Source organism: Papaver somniferum, chromosome 2 (assembly GCF_003573695.1).
Source record: "Papaver somniferum cultivar HN1 chromosome 2, ASM357369v1, whole genome shotgun sequence".
Classification (NCBI taxonomy): Eukaryota; Viridiplantae; Streptophyta; class Magnoliopsida; order Ranunculales; family Papaveraceae; genus Papaver; species Papaver somniferum.
The window spans coordinates 106,707,011-106,723,403 of NC_039359.1; the positions used below are offsets into that span (position 1 = coordinate 106,707,011).

Here is a 16,393-nt window from a genome sequence, read left to right on the forward strand (position 1 = left end):
AACTCGCTTACATATTTCTCGACATATGTGTTGGCAAGCTTTCGCTTCGACCAAGTTCATCTTATGTTCTTGACGAAAGTCAGAACATGATCATGTGAAAATTTCCGAGTAAACATTTTACATGGTTTGTGTGATACAATCATTTGGTAGAGACTTGGAATGTTTCCTAATGATTATTTCAATATTTTGAAAATTGCTTTGATGCTAATAGTGTGTGGAAACGGCTATTATCATCCTCTAAGAAAGTTTCAATGATTGAAATAAAGAGTTTAGAATCAAGTAACCATGTTTGGATATAAACATAATGTGTTTTTACATTTGTGTATAAGTCCAAAACCGGAAACCTGAAGTATGCGTACCCGTACGCATACTGGCGGTTGTTGGATGTCTGGGAAAGTATGCGTACCCGTACGCATGATGGCGGAAGTCTCACGTCCGTGAATTTCTGGTGGAGTTTGGAAGTGGGAATTGGTATGCACACCTGTACGCGTACTAGCGTAACCAAACTCGGTCCGGCTACTTAAGTTTGCATATCCGTTTGCGTACTTGAGTGGGTTACTTTCTAAGATCAGTTGTGTACATGAAATTAAACATTTATATAATAAGGAATGCGATCTTTGCAAACCGTGGCTATAATGTTCATGAATTGATTCGAGTGAATCAAACCAATTTTTCTTCAATTGTGGTCTTGTATACATCTATGGGAATATAACAATTGAACGGCTCTTTAACTAGTTTCATTTGAGTCATTTGAACTAGTTATGTTTAAGATGAATAAGGTTGATATGAGAGTGATCATATGGTTAACTTCGGTTAACTATTGTTGAGCCAACATTGTATACACGTATGGGCACAGTTACATAAACCTAAATGAAGGTACATTTCATTTGTGTGTAACAAGCTAAGTTTTATCTAACGGTTGAAAGATATTAGCTTGGTTGAATCGGGTTTTTTATCCAACGGTGATTATTGAACGCTTTGTTACCAAGGTAACTTGGATTGCAAACCCTGATTTGAAAACTATATAAGGGAGAACTCTAGCAACTGGGAAACCTAATCCCCACACCTCCAGTGTGTTACTAGTTGCACCAACTAGAGTCGATTCTCCTTTAACCTTTAGGTTTCTATCGAGACCCTGTAGGTTAACGACTTGAAATACTTCATTGGTATTGTGAATCCAGACCCAACTATTTTCTTTGTAGTTGCGTGTTCTGATCTTGCGCGATTATATCGTTTGAGTGCTATCTTCTCTAAGATTTGCTCGAGATTTATTTCTCCGATAGGCAAGACAAAAAGTAATCACAATTACCTTCTTCTCAGATTATTGTGAGGTGATTGATAATACTAGGATGTTCTTCGGGAATATAAGACCGGTTTATCAATTGGTTCATGTTCACCTTGATTTATCAAAAGACGGAACAAAAACTCTTGGGTATTTCTGTGGGAGACAGATTTGTTCATTCCTATAGACTTTTCTGTGTGAGATATATTTGTTTATCAAGTTTTCGACTTTGGGTCGTAGCAACTCTTAGTTGTGGGTGAAATCAGCTAAGGGAATCAAGTGCGTAGTATCCTGCTGGGATCAGAGACGTAAGGAGCGCAACTGTATCTTGAATCAGTGTGAGATTGATTAGGGTTCAACTACAGTCCAGTCAGAAGTTCATTGGTAGTAGTCTTGTGTCTGTAGAGGCTTAATACAATGTGGTGTTCAAATAGGACTAGGTCCCGAGGTTTTTCTGCATTTGTGGTTTTCCTTGTTAACAAAATTATGGTGTCCGTGTTTATTATTTTCCGCATTATATGTTTTTTTATAATTGAAATATCATTGGTTGTGCGTTGAATTGATCAATTGGGGAATCCAACCTTTGGTTGTTGATTGAAATTGATTGATTCTTGAACATTGGTCTTTGGTACCGTCCAAGTTACTTCTCTTATATTCAATCGGGCTCGCAGATTTCAATTTGCTGATTGCGGATTGAATTAAGAGTTAGAGATATAAACTCTTTGATATACTTTTATCTATATTGAGTCTGACTATCTAGTTGATTCTCTATAAAGTGTATTGGAGTAAGTCCTCTCAGATTGCCAAACGAATTGTTGGGTGTGGTTGTTAGACCCTCGCATTTTCAATAAGAACGTTAAACTATAACTTAATCTAAGATAAATTCTTGTGAAAAAATTTCTAAATAAGATTTCTATTGATAAGGATTATACTCGATAGCGTTTGACGTTCACTATCGAAACTGGATTTGATCAATAATACTTGAAAGGATTTATACCAAAAGATAATGACTTTAAAGTAAACAAGAATATGCAAAAGGATCACATAAAAATACATGTTACTATACTATATTTCTTAGGAAATAGCTGAGCTCGTGCTTCATGAATACCAAGTAACGTCTTTCAAAGTTGTACCTTAGATCTCGAGAATCCTCAGGTATTTCAATGACAAGCTCTACAACAGGATACCCAACCATGTAGGGATTGAATTTTCGGTGATGCTTATGTCTCCAATTTGATCAAGGATATTTTTTATTAAGATGTAAGCAATGCATTTTTTGCAAGCCAAGTTTATTCTCAATTGCTTAGTCGTTTCCTAAGATGCAAAAACATATGTTTGTCAGATAGAACTAGACTTGCATTAAGAATCTTTCCATAATTGGTAGTAATAGATAATATTTAGATTCAATAAATTCTATGGACGAAATTGCTACCAAAAATAACTTGAAACTATCAACAAAAAAGAATTAGACTTTCCAAACAAAGGAATTAGCTATGTAATAACAATTGGTACTCGTGTGAAAAGTTCTCCTTAAAAATCAACGAAGAAAAGTGCATGAACCTAGATATAACTATTTGGTCAATTGTATATTTTAGATTTGCGAACTCAACATGGCAGGTTCACAAACTTAAACGAGCTTCGGGTCCAGGAACATTGGATCTCAATTAGGTTGTAGGTTTGCGAACTTAAATAATTCCCGAGCTTATGTGCGTTTTATTGTTGGTTTTATTAATACCCTATTTTATACGAATTACTAATTACAGTGGCCAATTAGACATCCCGATTTCTTAAACATACTGTACCAGCATCCAAATACAGTCGGTCCAAGTTTAAACCCACTATTTGGTAACTACTAATTTCAATGGAAAATCATACATACCGACTAGTTAAAAATATTCTACACCAACCACATTCACTTAATCTATATATAAATCCACCACTTAGTAATGATGGGATTTTAAATAGTGGTAAATAAGGTTGTCGTTCACTCGAACTTAGTTGAGATTGATTCTAGGCTTAAATATAAAATTAAGAAATTATATACAAAATATGTCACATGATGAAGAATTCACTGGGACTCGGGATTTCATTGTTTTTCATATTCAAGTGGTTCAGAAATTAATCCTAGGAAATTATAGCTCAAAACACAAGAAATATTAACTCTATTCTTTGCCAAAATAGATTTCATAATACATCAATCGTAAATTACAAGCATAGTGTATCAAAAGCACCTAAGACTAAGCATACACTATCAAACAAGATAACAATTGATTAATAAAAATCATAAATCATTTATAATTGGTGCAAAAAGTAAATAAAGAATTAATTAAATTTACCACATGATGAAATTCAGCTTCGTCCGTCGTCTCAGCGATGGGATCTAGCTTCTCATGTTGGAAACACACTCAAATATTTATTCATTGCTCAAAAGGTGTTTACAAGGATGAAAATATATGAAAAACAGAGATTTGTAACGCTTATAATTGTTACAAAATAACAATTGCAATGAACGATAAAAGATAACTGCCGCTGACACTGTAGCATAAACGACAGTTTTGTAGGGTCTAATGTTCTTCACGCACCAACATAAAACTATTTTCCTGCCACTTGATTTTTCACTCTGTTCTCGATCTAAACTTCTCCCAAACTCTCCATATGCCTGTTTGGTCCTATTAGCACCCTATTTATACACAACAACCCATTACTCAAACATCTTTTCAAAATATTCTTCCATAACTCCACCAAATCTTCTCTTCAATTAAAGATATCTCATGAATAATTTCTTTCTCCATTTATCACACATCTTCCTCTATTTGCTATAATAGAATCATGGGGATATTATCTTTTTTTTTTATCTATAAATAAAACCACAGATTTTCTTTCTTCTTTTCAATAAAAACAAACTCATCAATATAGTATCTCTTTTAACTTCAATATATGAAAACTTCGTGTATAATAGGCAAGAAGATATCTTTTCCTTAAATCTTTGAGATCTCCCATAAATTATGTGAATCTGTGTCAAATGAAGAAGAAGAGGGTGCCTCTATCCATTTGTTGGGTGCCCATATCTGAAATGATGGGTGCCTTTATCAGTTCCTCTGGTTGCCATTAACACTTTGTCGAATTATTTTTCCAAAAGTGCTTATTTCCTTGAAAAGACTTAAAACAAGATTATTAATGATTAAATTAGTCATAGCGAACGTAGTTATGGGTGAAAATGCGTCACATTTGCGTGCTCATCAAATTCCCCCACACTTACATTTTGCTAGTCCTCGAGCAAAACAGAAAATTGACCCGCTACACAGCTGGTCATATAATAAGATAGAGAGAAAGAGACCCGCTACACAGCCGGTCATATCAATTTTTTTAGACCCGCTAAACAGCTGGTCATAACATGCAAGAAAAAAGAAAAAGACCCTCTACACAGCTGGTAATAACCCTAACAATATATATATTTCTTTTTAGACCCGCTAAACATCTGATCATAATTATTAGTTTTAGACCCGCTAAACAACTGATCATAATTTATTTTTTTATTTTTTTAGACCCGCTACACAGCTGATCATAACATGCAAGAAAAAGGAACAAACCCGCTACACAGCTGGTCATGATTTGCAAGGAATTTCCTGAAAAAATAAATTAAAAAGTTAACTTCTCCCCCACACTTAAACATTACATTGTCCTCAATGTAATTGAGTCATCCAACGCAAATATTAAGATGGGAAATGCAAAAAGTAAACGAAAATATAAAAATAAAAATACATCTACTGGAATGTACAAAAAGGATCTTCATAAACTAACAACCTGAAAATTTGGGGGTCAACCCAAAATACAACATTTACAAATGGCAGCTTCACACTTATGTTATCACGATGCGGAGAAACTGAAACTATAAAAAATAGAGACTTACCTCCAAACCAAGTTTTTACAACACAAGGAAGTGTGTAAAGAACATAATATGGGGATATTATTGGGACTAGGAAATTTTCAATTGGCTCATACACGATATCAGGATTAGGCAAGTCCTCTGGGTACTTAGATGCAAAGTAATCCAATAACACTTTAGAAGCACAAAATTCTAACCCTAAATTAGGCAACTTTTGGAAGTCTAGGGGTATAGAAACAACCTCTAAGTTGGGTGAATTATCTTGTGGGATGGATTCATCTATGGAATTAGGCAAATCATCCACACAATCATCCACAGGGTCATCTATATGTTCTGTTGGGAACAGAGAGTCACTACAAGATTCATCATCTCAACATATAATCTTTGACATTCAAGAACTCTCAATCTTTGTTCCAAACTAGGCGGTTTGTGTTTGTAATACTTCTCATATATTGTTAAAGGTGATTCTTTACTTACTACATGTGGAGTAGAAACTCCATACTATTGCAGAACTAGCTTACCAAACTAGCTTCGACTGTCATATTCACTTAGAAAAATCCATTCATAGCCAATATGGACTTTGACATACATCCGGCTATTTTGGGTTTTCTTGTAATATGCAGAATCTTAAAAGGACTTCAGCATAGAAATGTACATTAAATTAATTGAAGTCCACCATCTGACCAGAAGCAGTTTCAAAATTATCTATAGTTTGAAGAAGATTGTTGACATTATAGAAATTAACATTTGCAAACAGAAGAGAATCATCTGCAAAGAATAAATGTAATATAGGATGAACATCTGGTACAATTTTGATACCTTGAAGGAGTTTGTTCTGTTTAGCTACTAGCAGTTGTCTTGAGAAAGCTTCCATAATTATGATAATAGATAGGGAGATAAATGATCTCACTTTCTGATACCTCTTGTTTATTGGTAAGCATCATAAATGGCACCATTCAGTAATATGGATATTTTGGTGGTACTTATGCATTACATTATCAAATGACACCATTCCTCACAAAATCCCGTATGCTTCATGACATATATCAAAAAGAGCCATTCAATTTCGTTAAAAGCTTTTAACATGTCCACCTTCAAAGAAAATAATTCATTCTTTTCTTGTTTTTGATTTATAATGTGATATATTTCTTGATCCAACCGTATGTTGCTAGAAATCTATCTTTTGGCGCATAAGCAACTTTCAGTACTGAGACGACTTTCCTTATTACTTTCTTCATACGTGAGGACATAATTTATGGATTGTCTTATATGAAGTATTACACAAGGCAATAGGTCTAAGATGAGTATGAAACTGTTTATTCTTAGTTTTTTTGGTATAAGACTAACATTTGTATTTTCTGAGCTTTTAAGAATATAACAGGTACTGAAAAACCTCTTGACCATCTCAACAACTTATGTTCCAACTATCTCCCAATGTGATGGGATGAAACCCGAAGAAAAACCATCTAGACCTAGTGCTTTCCATGTTCATGTCTTTTAGCGCTTTAGAATTTTTCGCTGCTTCTGGTGGTCTTATTATAGCTTGGTTGTGTTAATGAGTGACGGAGAATGGTATGCAAGAATACTATCATTTCTTGTGGGGTTAGATGTAGTATAAAGTTCATTGCAGTGAGATTTAAGCAGATTTTCCAGGTCCATTCTTGTTGAGCACCAATTGTCATCTTGATCTTTCACTGCTAACATGTTGTTTCTTGATTTTTTTCTGTTAGTATTTGTATCATGGTACTTAGTCTTTCTATCAATCTCCATATAGTATTAATCTCTTAAATTTTTCCCTCAAAATCATTTTGAATTTGGTGTCATTTTTCTATCTCTTTTTCCAGTTCTTGCATTTGTAACGTAGGATCACCCTACTAGCCTGACACCGGATGAAAATGAGCTTCTGGCGAAGTAAATTATTCCAATCTGAATATTTCAAAACTTTTCTCGATTCCATTTTGTCAAATTCCTTCTTGTAGTTATCAGATGATTAGAAAGTTATTGTCATGGAGAGCCAAAAAATGCTTTCCCCAAGCAGCTGTAATCCGAGATTAAGAGAATCACCGCATAACAGTACTTGTTAGTGCCACGAATTTTTATTTTGTAAATTTAGTTGTGTTTTACTGGTACCATTTGGAATTTTATGTACAGCCTTATAAATGCAAAACAAACAGTGAAAATGTTTAAATTGCAGTAAAACTGTTACACATATCGACCCCATCTTCTTACTCAATCTTCATATGCAATTTCAATTCCTACCACAATCATTCTCATATTCAAATCTCGTTCCAGAATAACACACAATTTCAACTCTTTTATTCACAGAATCATCAGTTTCAGACCCTAAGTTCTTCATCTCCAACAAACCACCACCAACCTTCTTTCTTCCTTCGCCTGGATCTGAATCCACCATGGCTACACCTCCATTTTTTTGATAACGATTAAATCTTCAGATTTGTTTGATAATGATTGAATCTTCAGATTCAACTTTGATAAAGATTTTTATTGATTCTTCTTCGTCGATTTACTGGAAATCGAAGATTAAGATGGTGATGAAGCTGTCGGGATCAAGAGAAGATGAGATTTGAGATGAATCGAATGATTTTAGAGTTTTTAGTAATGATAATCATTTTTCGCCTTAGGTTAGTTTGGAAAGAAGAAAAATGAAAACACAATTTCTCAAATTTATGGGCCTGTGTATAACTCTATCACCGAAAATGGGTGCGCGTCTGAAGTTTTTTTGGTTTGGGTTTCACAATGACCAAAATCTGAAAAATGGGTGTGCTAGTAGTTTTTACTTGGTATAATCCATAGGAATGTCCAGCCCAGAAATTTGAACGAAAACAACTATTTATTCATTAACACCTACATGGCTACATGTAATTTTCCATCATCTTTGTCGAAGGAAGATGGGCCTATTGCCCATTCTTATATCATTAACACCTACGTGTATCTTTGTTGAATGAAGATGGGCCTATTGCCATTGTTATGGGGCATTTCTATTGCTATTGTTGTGGCCATTTTTAAATGATGGCAGGCAGCATCTTATTGTTAAAATACCAATTGAGTGACATCGTACTTTAACTTCCGGTTTGTTTCCAAAATTCCAGCTACTTGGTTTCCACTCGTGGTTTATGCTGGCACCTAACCATTTTCATAGTCAAATTTCTATATTTCTACCAGCATCAAATCGTGGACGAGACACCGCAAACAAGAACATAATTTTTGAAATAAATCGTTTACTTCAACAGGCATCCATCTCATACATCCATATGGAGGTAAAACTTTTGCTAGGTGAATATCTTTGCCATATATCGATCATTGACAAGCAAAACTCCATAGTTTTACCTGATTTTGTCATCTAGAATAGGTCTATCAGTAGAATTAGAATGTGCTTGAAGAGTTCCATCTTTGATGTACTGTTTATTTTTTCAAGCCCAATGTGCACGCCTTGGCTTGGCTCTATTAATCTACTATATATACAGTATTGACCTTTTCAAGCCCAAGCATCCCGCCTTGGCTTTTCGTTACTGTGCAGTAAGAACTAAGAACATGTATTTGTTTGACGACGATGAAGTCTCGATAAAGATCAGCTTTCACTGCTTCTGGAATGGAATCTGAAATAATTTGAATCTTCTTGCGATAAATATTTGTCACCATTCTTGAAGACACGTCAACTAGACTAGACTATTAGTTGGGATGCTCACTTTTGTAGCACGCCAAATTAGAAAAAAAAAATATCAAACACTTGACATATTTAGTATGGAAAATTTCTTGTTTGGTCCTATGCCCATATAGTTATTTATAGTAGGGTCCAACCGGATCTTTTTTTTATCCGCAGGTCCAAAATTAATTAAAACATGGAAATGTCCTTAATACCCATTACTACCAAACGTGTGTGTCTATACTGCTTACAAATTTGAGTACATATCTGATACACTGCTTACAAATCTGAGTACATATCTGCTACACTACGTACAAATCTAAGTATGTATCTGCCTCACTGCTTACATATAGAGTATGTATCCGTTTGACATATTGAACCTGTAAATGTGACCAGAATATAACAATATTAAAACACAGCAACAAAACTAGCATCCATTTCAGTATTTCGCATACGTACTCATGGATCAAATCAAAATAAAGTGGCAAAACTATGAGTAAAACAGAATTAAAAGAAGTTTTTATCAATACAACATATACGTACCGCGGATTCATAAACTAAAAACTCAATTACATGTCAAGAAGTGATGAATCCATGAATATAACCGAATCAAAGCACATACTTCAGTATTTCACATACGAACTCATGGATCAAACCAAAAAAAGTGGCAAAACTCTGAATAAAACAGAATCAGAAGAAGTTTCAACCAGTGCAACATATATGTACTCCTGGATCAAACCAAAAAAATAAGAGAAAACCTATAGATTCATAGTAAACAAAAAAAGAAAACAGTACGTCAGATATGTATTGATGGTTAATACACAAAAGAAAATTGAAAATCAAACCAAAAATCATAAAAATATCAGATCTACTAATGAAATAAACATAAAACATGATTTTTTATTTAGATCTGAACTTGTTTCATTAAAATCCACCAATATATCATATACGTACCGATGATTAATACACAAAAGCAACTCAAAAGCATATAAAAAAAAACAAAATGGAACTAAAATCAACTGCATGTGAAAACCAAGTAATGAATCTATAAAAAACTGAATCGAAACACTTTTTTTTTCCAGTATTCCATATATATACTTCTATATCGAAGAAGAAGAATATCCAAAACTACAAAAATAACAAAATTAAAGCATAATTTTTCAGTACACCATATATGTACTGCTGATTCATAATCTAAAATTTAGCTGCATGTGAAAAACAAGTAGCGAATCTATGAAAAAATAGAATCGAAACACTTTAATTTGAGTATTCCGTATATGTACTTCTGGATCAAATAAGAAGAATATCCAAAACTACAAAAATAACAAAATTAAAGCATAATTTTTCAGTACACCATATATGTACTGCTGATTCATAATCTAAAATTTAGCTGCATGTGAAAAACAAGTAGCGAATCTATGAAAAAATAGAATCGAAACACTTTAATTTGAGTATTCCGTATATGTACTTCTGGATCAAACAAGAAAAATCTCCAAAACTATAAAAAAACAACAAAATTAGAGCAATATATTTCAGTACACCAAATATGTAATGTTGATTCATAGTCTAAAACTCAGCAGCACGTGAAAAACTAGAGAACATCATGAAATCGAACTACCAAAACTGGAAAAAGAAAGTGAAAACATCATGAAATCAATCAGATCTTCATGATTCAGTTGAGAATTAATCAAAAACAAAGAAGAACTGGAGAAAAGATTACATAACATACCTGTAAAACCACGAAACATCTTCACAAACTCTAGGTCTAAACTTCATAAGCGGCTGCAGCAGAGAAGAGGAGAGCGAGCGAGAGAGAGAAAACGGATCTGAGAAGAAAATTGAGAAAATGTGGCTTTTATTTCTGTTATATTTATAGTGAAGGCCATTTTGGGAATTATTAAAATGCATGTAATAGGTTACACACGTGTGTAGGACCTGAGCTTAAAAAATTTGGTCAATTTTTATGTTTTGTTTTAATTATGTACCTCCGGTTACTGGGTTTTAATGGATAGACCTGCCACTAACTAAGAACACTATAATAGTACCTATTGGTAATTCCTACATTTAGTATCTATGACATGTAACCTTGGAGATGAATATTTTTGCGTTTTTTATCCAAGGCCTTTTGTACTCACATTGCATGATCAGCCTCTTTCGGTTAAGATGTATACTTTTCTTCATAGGAGCTAGAGAGACCGGCCTGTTGGGTGGTTGCTGTATGGTCTTGGTGGGAGAGCGAGTGTGCTTCTTCTTCTGGTTGATTCTGATCAGGAAGGTGGATTAAATGAAAATTTTCTTCTACTTGATTCAAATCGAGAGGCAAAAAATGACATCATGATGACGCCATGGGCTCAATGCTTGAGTAGCCTAAACGGATGGGAATTTGATAAATGTGGTATAGTTGGATATTCATGGGTATACAATACTAAAATGTCATATCTTGGGGAAAATGAGATATATTCTCTAGTTGCAAACGCTGAAAACAAGACAGGGATGATGGGCTATATGCAAAAGAGACAAATGTCTCTAAGAACAAGTTAGGTAATGGCGTTTGGGGTTAAAAACAGAATCAGAAACAAACATGGGAGCTGAGCTAGTATAAAGATTTGCTTGACAGTTTGGGACGTTTGTGTGCAGAAAGGGGCAAGCTCAACTAGCTAGCTAGGGTAGACTTTGTCGTCACGATGGGATCAAGGGCACGCATAATATCACCACCTTCACTTCACTAACTGCACGAACATTTAAAATGAGTTGGTTTAGAAGTGGTTGAGCAGTATCACTTGAAAAATTAAAATGTTTCAAAGATCGTGAATCAATACAAGGGATGGGATACATATTTGAATGTGATGATTATTTGACTGAGATTTCGTTTTAGCTGACAGAAGGCTATCCTCGTTAGACTTAGCCTCTCCTTTATGAGACAGATGCGTATTTGGCCCTTTGTATTTTCTTAAAAATAGTGGCAGGAAATTCTGGACAAAACAATTAAAAAGAACAAAAATATGGGTTCATATAACAAGCGTAACCGGAATTACTCGGACTCACTCATAAATATTCTCCTTGGTCATTTGTTCCTTGAGACGGGTGATACGTACGGTAGTCTTTATCTTTATGATTCACTGTCATTCTTTTTTTATTTCTTTTTTGAAGCATCACTGTCGATTTAAAACGACCGCATTTGAAAATTTCGTTCAATAAATATATGAAATTACTTGGAAATATTATCTTTTTTTTTGCTATACTTTTTCGATATATATATATATATATATTTTTAATGGAAACATAACATATACAGTACTACTTGGCTGCATATTATATCACTTCAAAAACCCGTCATTGATAAACAAAAATTCTAGATTTTTTTTAGAGAGTAAAATAAAAAATAATGATGTCAGGTTCTAATAAAGCAATTAAGATTTATTGATCGGTAATCGGTTAATTCAGGTTAACATGTAAACTTGTCAAACTCTAAATGGCTTATATGAATTTGTCACCGTCATATAACGTGCATGTTGTGTGGCCACCAAGATTGATCAGCATACAATACTGATCACCACTAATAATGTAAGGCATGAATGGCCAAGTCTTGATCAGTTATTAATTTATGTTTATCTTTTTCTAAATTCATGCTCGTTTTCTCCTCTAATCGTGGGGACTGTGACTGATTGCATCTCTCAGGGCCATTTATATATTGTTTATGTGTAGACTCTTCTAGGATAGGTGTATAGGCTTGACATAAGTCTTCTTACGACTACCAAAAAGGGTGCTGTTAGTGTTATACCAAAACAACTTATATTGGGATTACCATAGTGTAGACTGGTAAACTGGCCAATTAGCAGCCATGGTAGATTGCTTCAGGAAGAATAGCTTGTCGACATGTTTGTGAACCAGACATGTCAAGTATGTTGTCAAAGGCTTGCAACGCACCCGCAACAGCGCCCAACGAGCGTGATTCGTAAAGTGGACAACTTGCCAATAATACGCCCAAGGCACCTACTTTATGAGCCATCACCTATAGTTTATTCTTGTTCTGGCCGCATTAGGCGTCTTAGGAAGAAAATTGGCACCCCACAACATTTGGCACCCCCTACATGAGGTTTGCTGCAAATTGGCAATAGGTTCACGATTCAAACGTTCATAAAATGTCCTCTAACCAACAATGTCTCTGTTCCTGTCCTGCTTTTCATTAGGAAGAAAAAAGACATAATAGCTTTTCAACCATACCACTAAAAAGTCAGTTCTATAGCACATTTGAATGACCAAATTCTTTGTCTGAACATGTAGTCATGTAAAGTGGTAATCTCATAAATAATTCATGATTGACTCTTTCTCTTGAAATGTAGACAAACATGGCATAAAATTTAGAAAATGCATCCCCAAACAAATTATCCTTCCACTCAAAATGTTTGTGTTGGGTGTGAATTAAGTGTGACTAGAATGTCAAAGTCTCTCCGTCCCTCTCTCTAGTTTTCGGTTGCAACTGATGATGAACTTTACCTCCTAGGGTCCACACCAAGATTCTTAGTCAGGGGTTGTTTTATATTCCTTTTCTTTCCTTAGTGCCGATCTCTCAAACCTATATATACCTCTCATCATTTGAGTACCTTCAATCCATTAAGCCTCTTACAAAAAGTGTTTGAGATTTCTCCCTCCTCTTTCTCTCTTCTGCTCCGCTCTTTCCAAGCTTTGATCATGGAAAATTCCATTAATTCATTTACTAAGAAAAAGACTCAATATTCTAATTCTTATTCATCCCAACAGCATAGTGAAGAAGAAGAAGAGAGTGGTTGGACCGGTTATTTTGAAGATTACAGCAATTGTTCTTCTATTACTTCTTCTGATTTTGGAAGCTCTTCAATGATTTCTGATGCAGCTTCATGTGCTGCATGGAAGAAGAAAAATCAGGCTCATCTTGTTAACAATATGACTGATGATGTCAGATTAGTATTGGAAAAAAGTTGTAAAAACTTGAATATTTTTAATACCAACACCAACAAGAAAAAGAGAAGAAGTAGGGTTGTTGATGATTCTTTGGAAGATACTGCTAGCTCTCCTGTTAACAGCCCTAAGGTAAATTAGTTGTTGATTATATGTTGTGAACCTGTGATGTTTTTCTTCAACTCAGTACTGCATGATGGTTTTCTATTTTGATTTCATGCTAACTAGCATATTTTGGTTTTATCAGGTAAGTGAAACCAGAGAGTTGGATGTTATGAGCAGCCCGGCAAAGAATGTTTATGAATCAAATATAGAGATCTCTCAGGTACTCGATTGATCTCTCACATGTAATTAATCTCAAAATTCGGTTGTGCTTTTTCTGTGTGCTAATAAAGCAACTAATGGATTATTATTGATTTTATTTTTGTAGGGAAAAAGAAGATTACTGTCTGATCATTGTTTCGACATGCAATTTAAAGATGAGAATAGAAGTGCTATTGGAAATGAATGTACAGAGCTGAGGAAAAGAGGGTTTTGTTTAGTTCCTATGTCTATGTTGGTGAACTATGTTGCTGGACAAAACTAGATCACCTATATATACATTCTTTGTAAAGATTGCTAACATGACACTGTACTTGTAATTTTACTATAAGATCTCTACCTCTAACTCTGCTTATGTGCGTCTTCTCTTTTCATTGAGTCACTGTGTGCTCTTGCCTTTGTGTCATTAATGTCATTTAATACAACTCAAGGATACATGTCTGAGCTGAAACTATGTAGCTGTGTATAAGAAGCAGCTCTGATATTAATATTAACTTTTCTAATTCATACTATTATTCATGTCTTTCCAAAAAATCTTGGTCGATATCTCTCAAATCTAAGTTCCCTTTGAAACAAAGTTTAATTACATACATCTTTCTATTTTATTTTGATCTATAAAGAAAGATTCTACTGATCAAGAAAAAGATTGGACCAAGAACCAAAAAAAAAACCAGGCCACTCAATGGAAGCGTCCCCAAAATTCCTTATACATCATGGCCCGTGAGAAAATCATGACCTGAATTTTTGTTGTTTTAGGTTTTTTGGTTAAATATCCTTCTAAGAGTCTATATGCACCATAGGAGTTAGGAGGATGATGCGGTTGTTGAATAGCTGATGGTATTTTTAGACAACAACATCAAAATCGTCAATATTTACTGGTCAAAATAAAGTACACAAAATTAATCAATTAACCCTGGATAAAAAAAACATGTAAATATAATTTAAATGGACGGGAATGTAAAAATAATCAGGATGTAAACAGTTTCATCCTACCCATTTTTAAATATTTTTTCTTATTTTTAATTTACATCAGGATGCATCCAATTTTATCCTCGCTATTTTTTAAGTTTAAACCATGATGAATCCAGATTTATTCTTGCTATTTTTTTAATGTCCATTTCACTCGTACTATTTTTTACTCGTCCATTAGAACCAAATTTTAAAAATATTAGGACAATTGACAACATTTCTCAATAAAGTAAGGGAAAGACCCTCTGTGTTTATTTTGTATTAGTCTCCACGGTGATACCGTATGGTTTACGTTGTTTGTATGATCTGGAATGACGACTAATTAATGTTATTTCCGGCAGTTTACCAGAAAAACCTATAAGCTTTGGAACTACCAAATAAAGGGTGTACCTCTTCGTAATAATACACATTTGACGGCATGTGTTAAGTTTAATGAAAATTAATTTAATTAGTATTCTTTTGAAGCGTAGTAAAACTCCACTGGTACGTCTTTGACGCAATTAAAATGAATCGACCAAAGACCATTGTAAAGGTAATCACACATTCATAAACATTTCCCAGTTGCTCCAGATGAAACTTGTAAACGTATCAGTGTCGCAAGACCATATAACAATTAGTTGTCATATAAGATCAATATTTTTAGCCACACTCTTCTGATGACCACCAAAAACTCTCCCACTACTTTCCTTGCGAAGAATCCAGCAAATTGCATATGATATTATCATCCAAACTTCTGTACCTCTTCCATGCATTACATTCGTAATCCAAACATCATATTTCTTTACCTCTTCCGTGCATTATATTCGTAATTCAAGCATCATACAATTGTAACAAGGTTCTTAGCGTAGGCAATGAAATCTTGAAATCTTTAATGAAATAGTCCTAAATTTTGAGACTATCTCGTGATACGTTTCTTAAAATACCTCTCATTTTTAGGATTTGGTTTGCATAAACCGAAGCAATTTAATATGTTCTGTTGAAAAGAGAAGAAAATAAATTCAAAAAAAACAAAGACTAGCCGACTTATAACCGGTTTTGAATATCAATGTGAGTAGGACTAAAATAATTTAATATCAAATTCACCATCAAATATAACTATTACTCTAATTTCCGAACTATCTTTCTCACCATTGCCACAGTGATAATTCAGTTAAATATTTTCAAATGGTCCTAATCAGTTCGCTATCTCTCCAACAAAAATAAAAATCTTAACTTGCAATCATCTGAACTTACACTCCGCCGATAGAACCGCAGTATGAATATGATAATTCTTTTCTTGTTCTTCATCATTATTTATACCCAAATCAAAGGCTTTTAGTATATATATATATGT

The 16,393-nt window shown here is 34.0% G+C and overlaps 1 protein-coding gene across 1 annotated transcript; it reads left to right on the plus strand.

Annotated features, from left to right (window-relative positions):
• The first annotated feature begins 13,424 nt into the window (after positions 1–13,424).
• On the plus strand, positions 13,425–14,603 carry LOC113353788 (vascular-related unknown protein 4-like). The gene is made up of 3 exons (XM_026597286.1): positions 13,425–13,902; positions 14,018–14,095; positions 14,201–14,603. The coding sequence occupies exons 1-3, from the start codon at positions 13,525–13,527 to the stop codon at positions 14,354–14,356; spliced, it is 612 nt and encodes a 203-aa protein (XP_026453071.1). The 5' UTR covers positions 13,425–13,524; the 3' UTR covers positions 14,357–14,603.
• Positions 14,604–16,393: the final 1,790 nt, after the last annotated feature.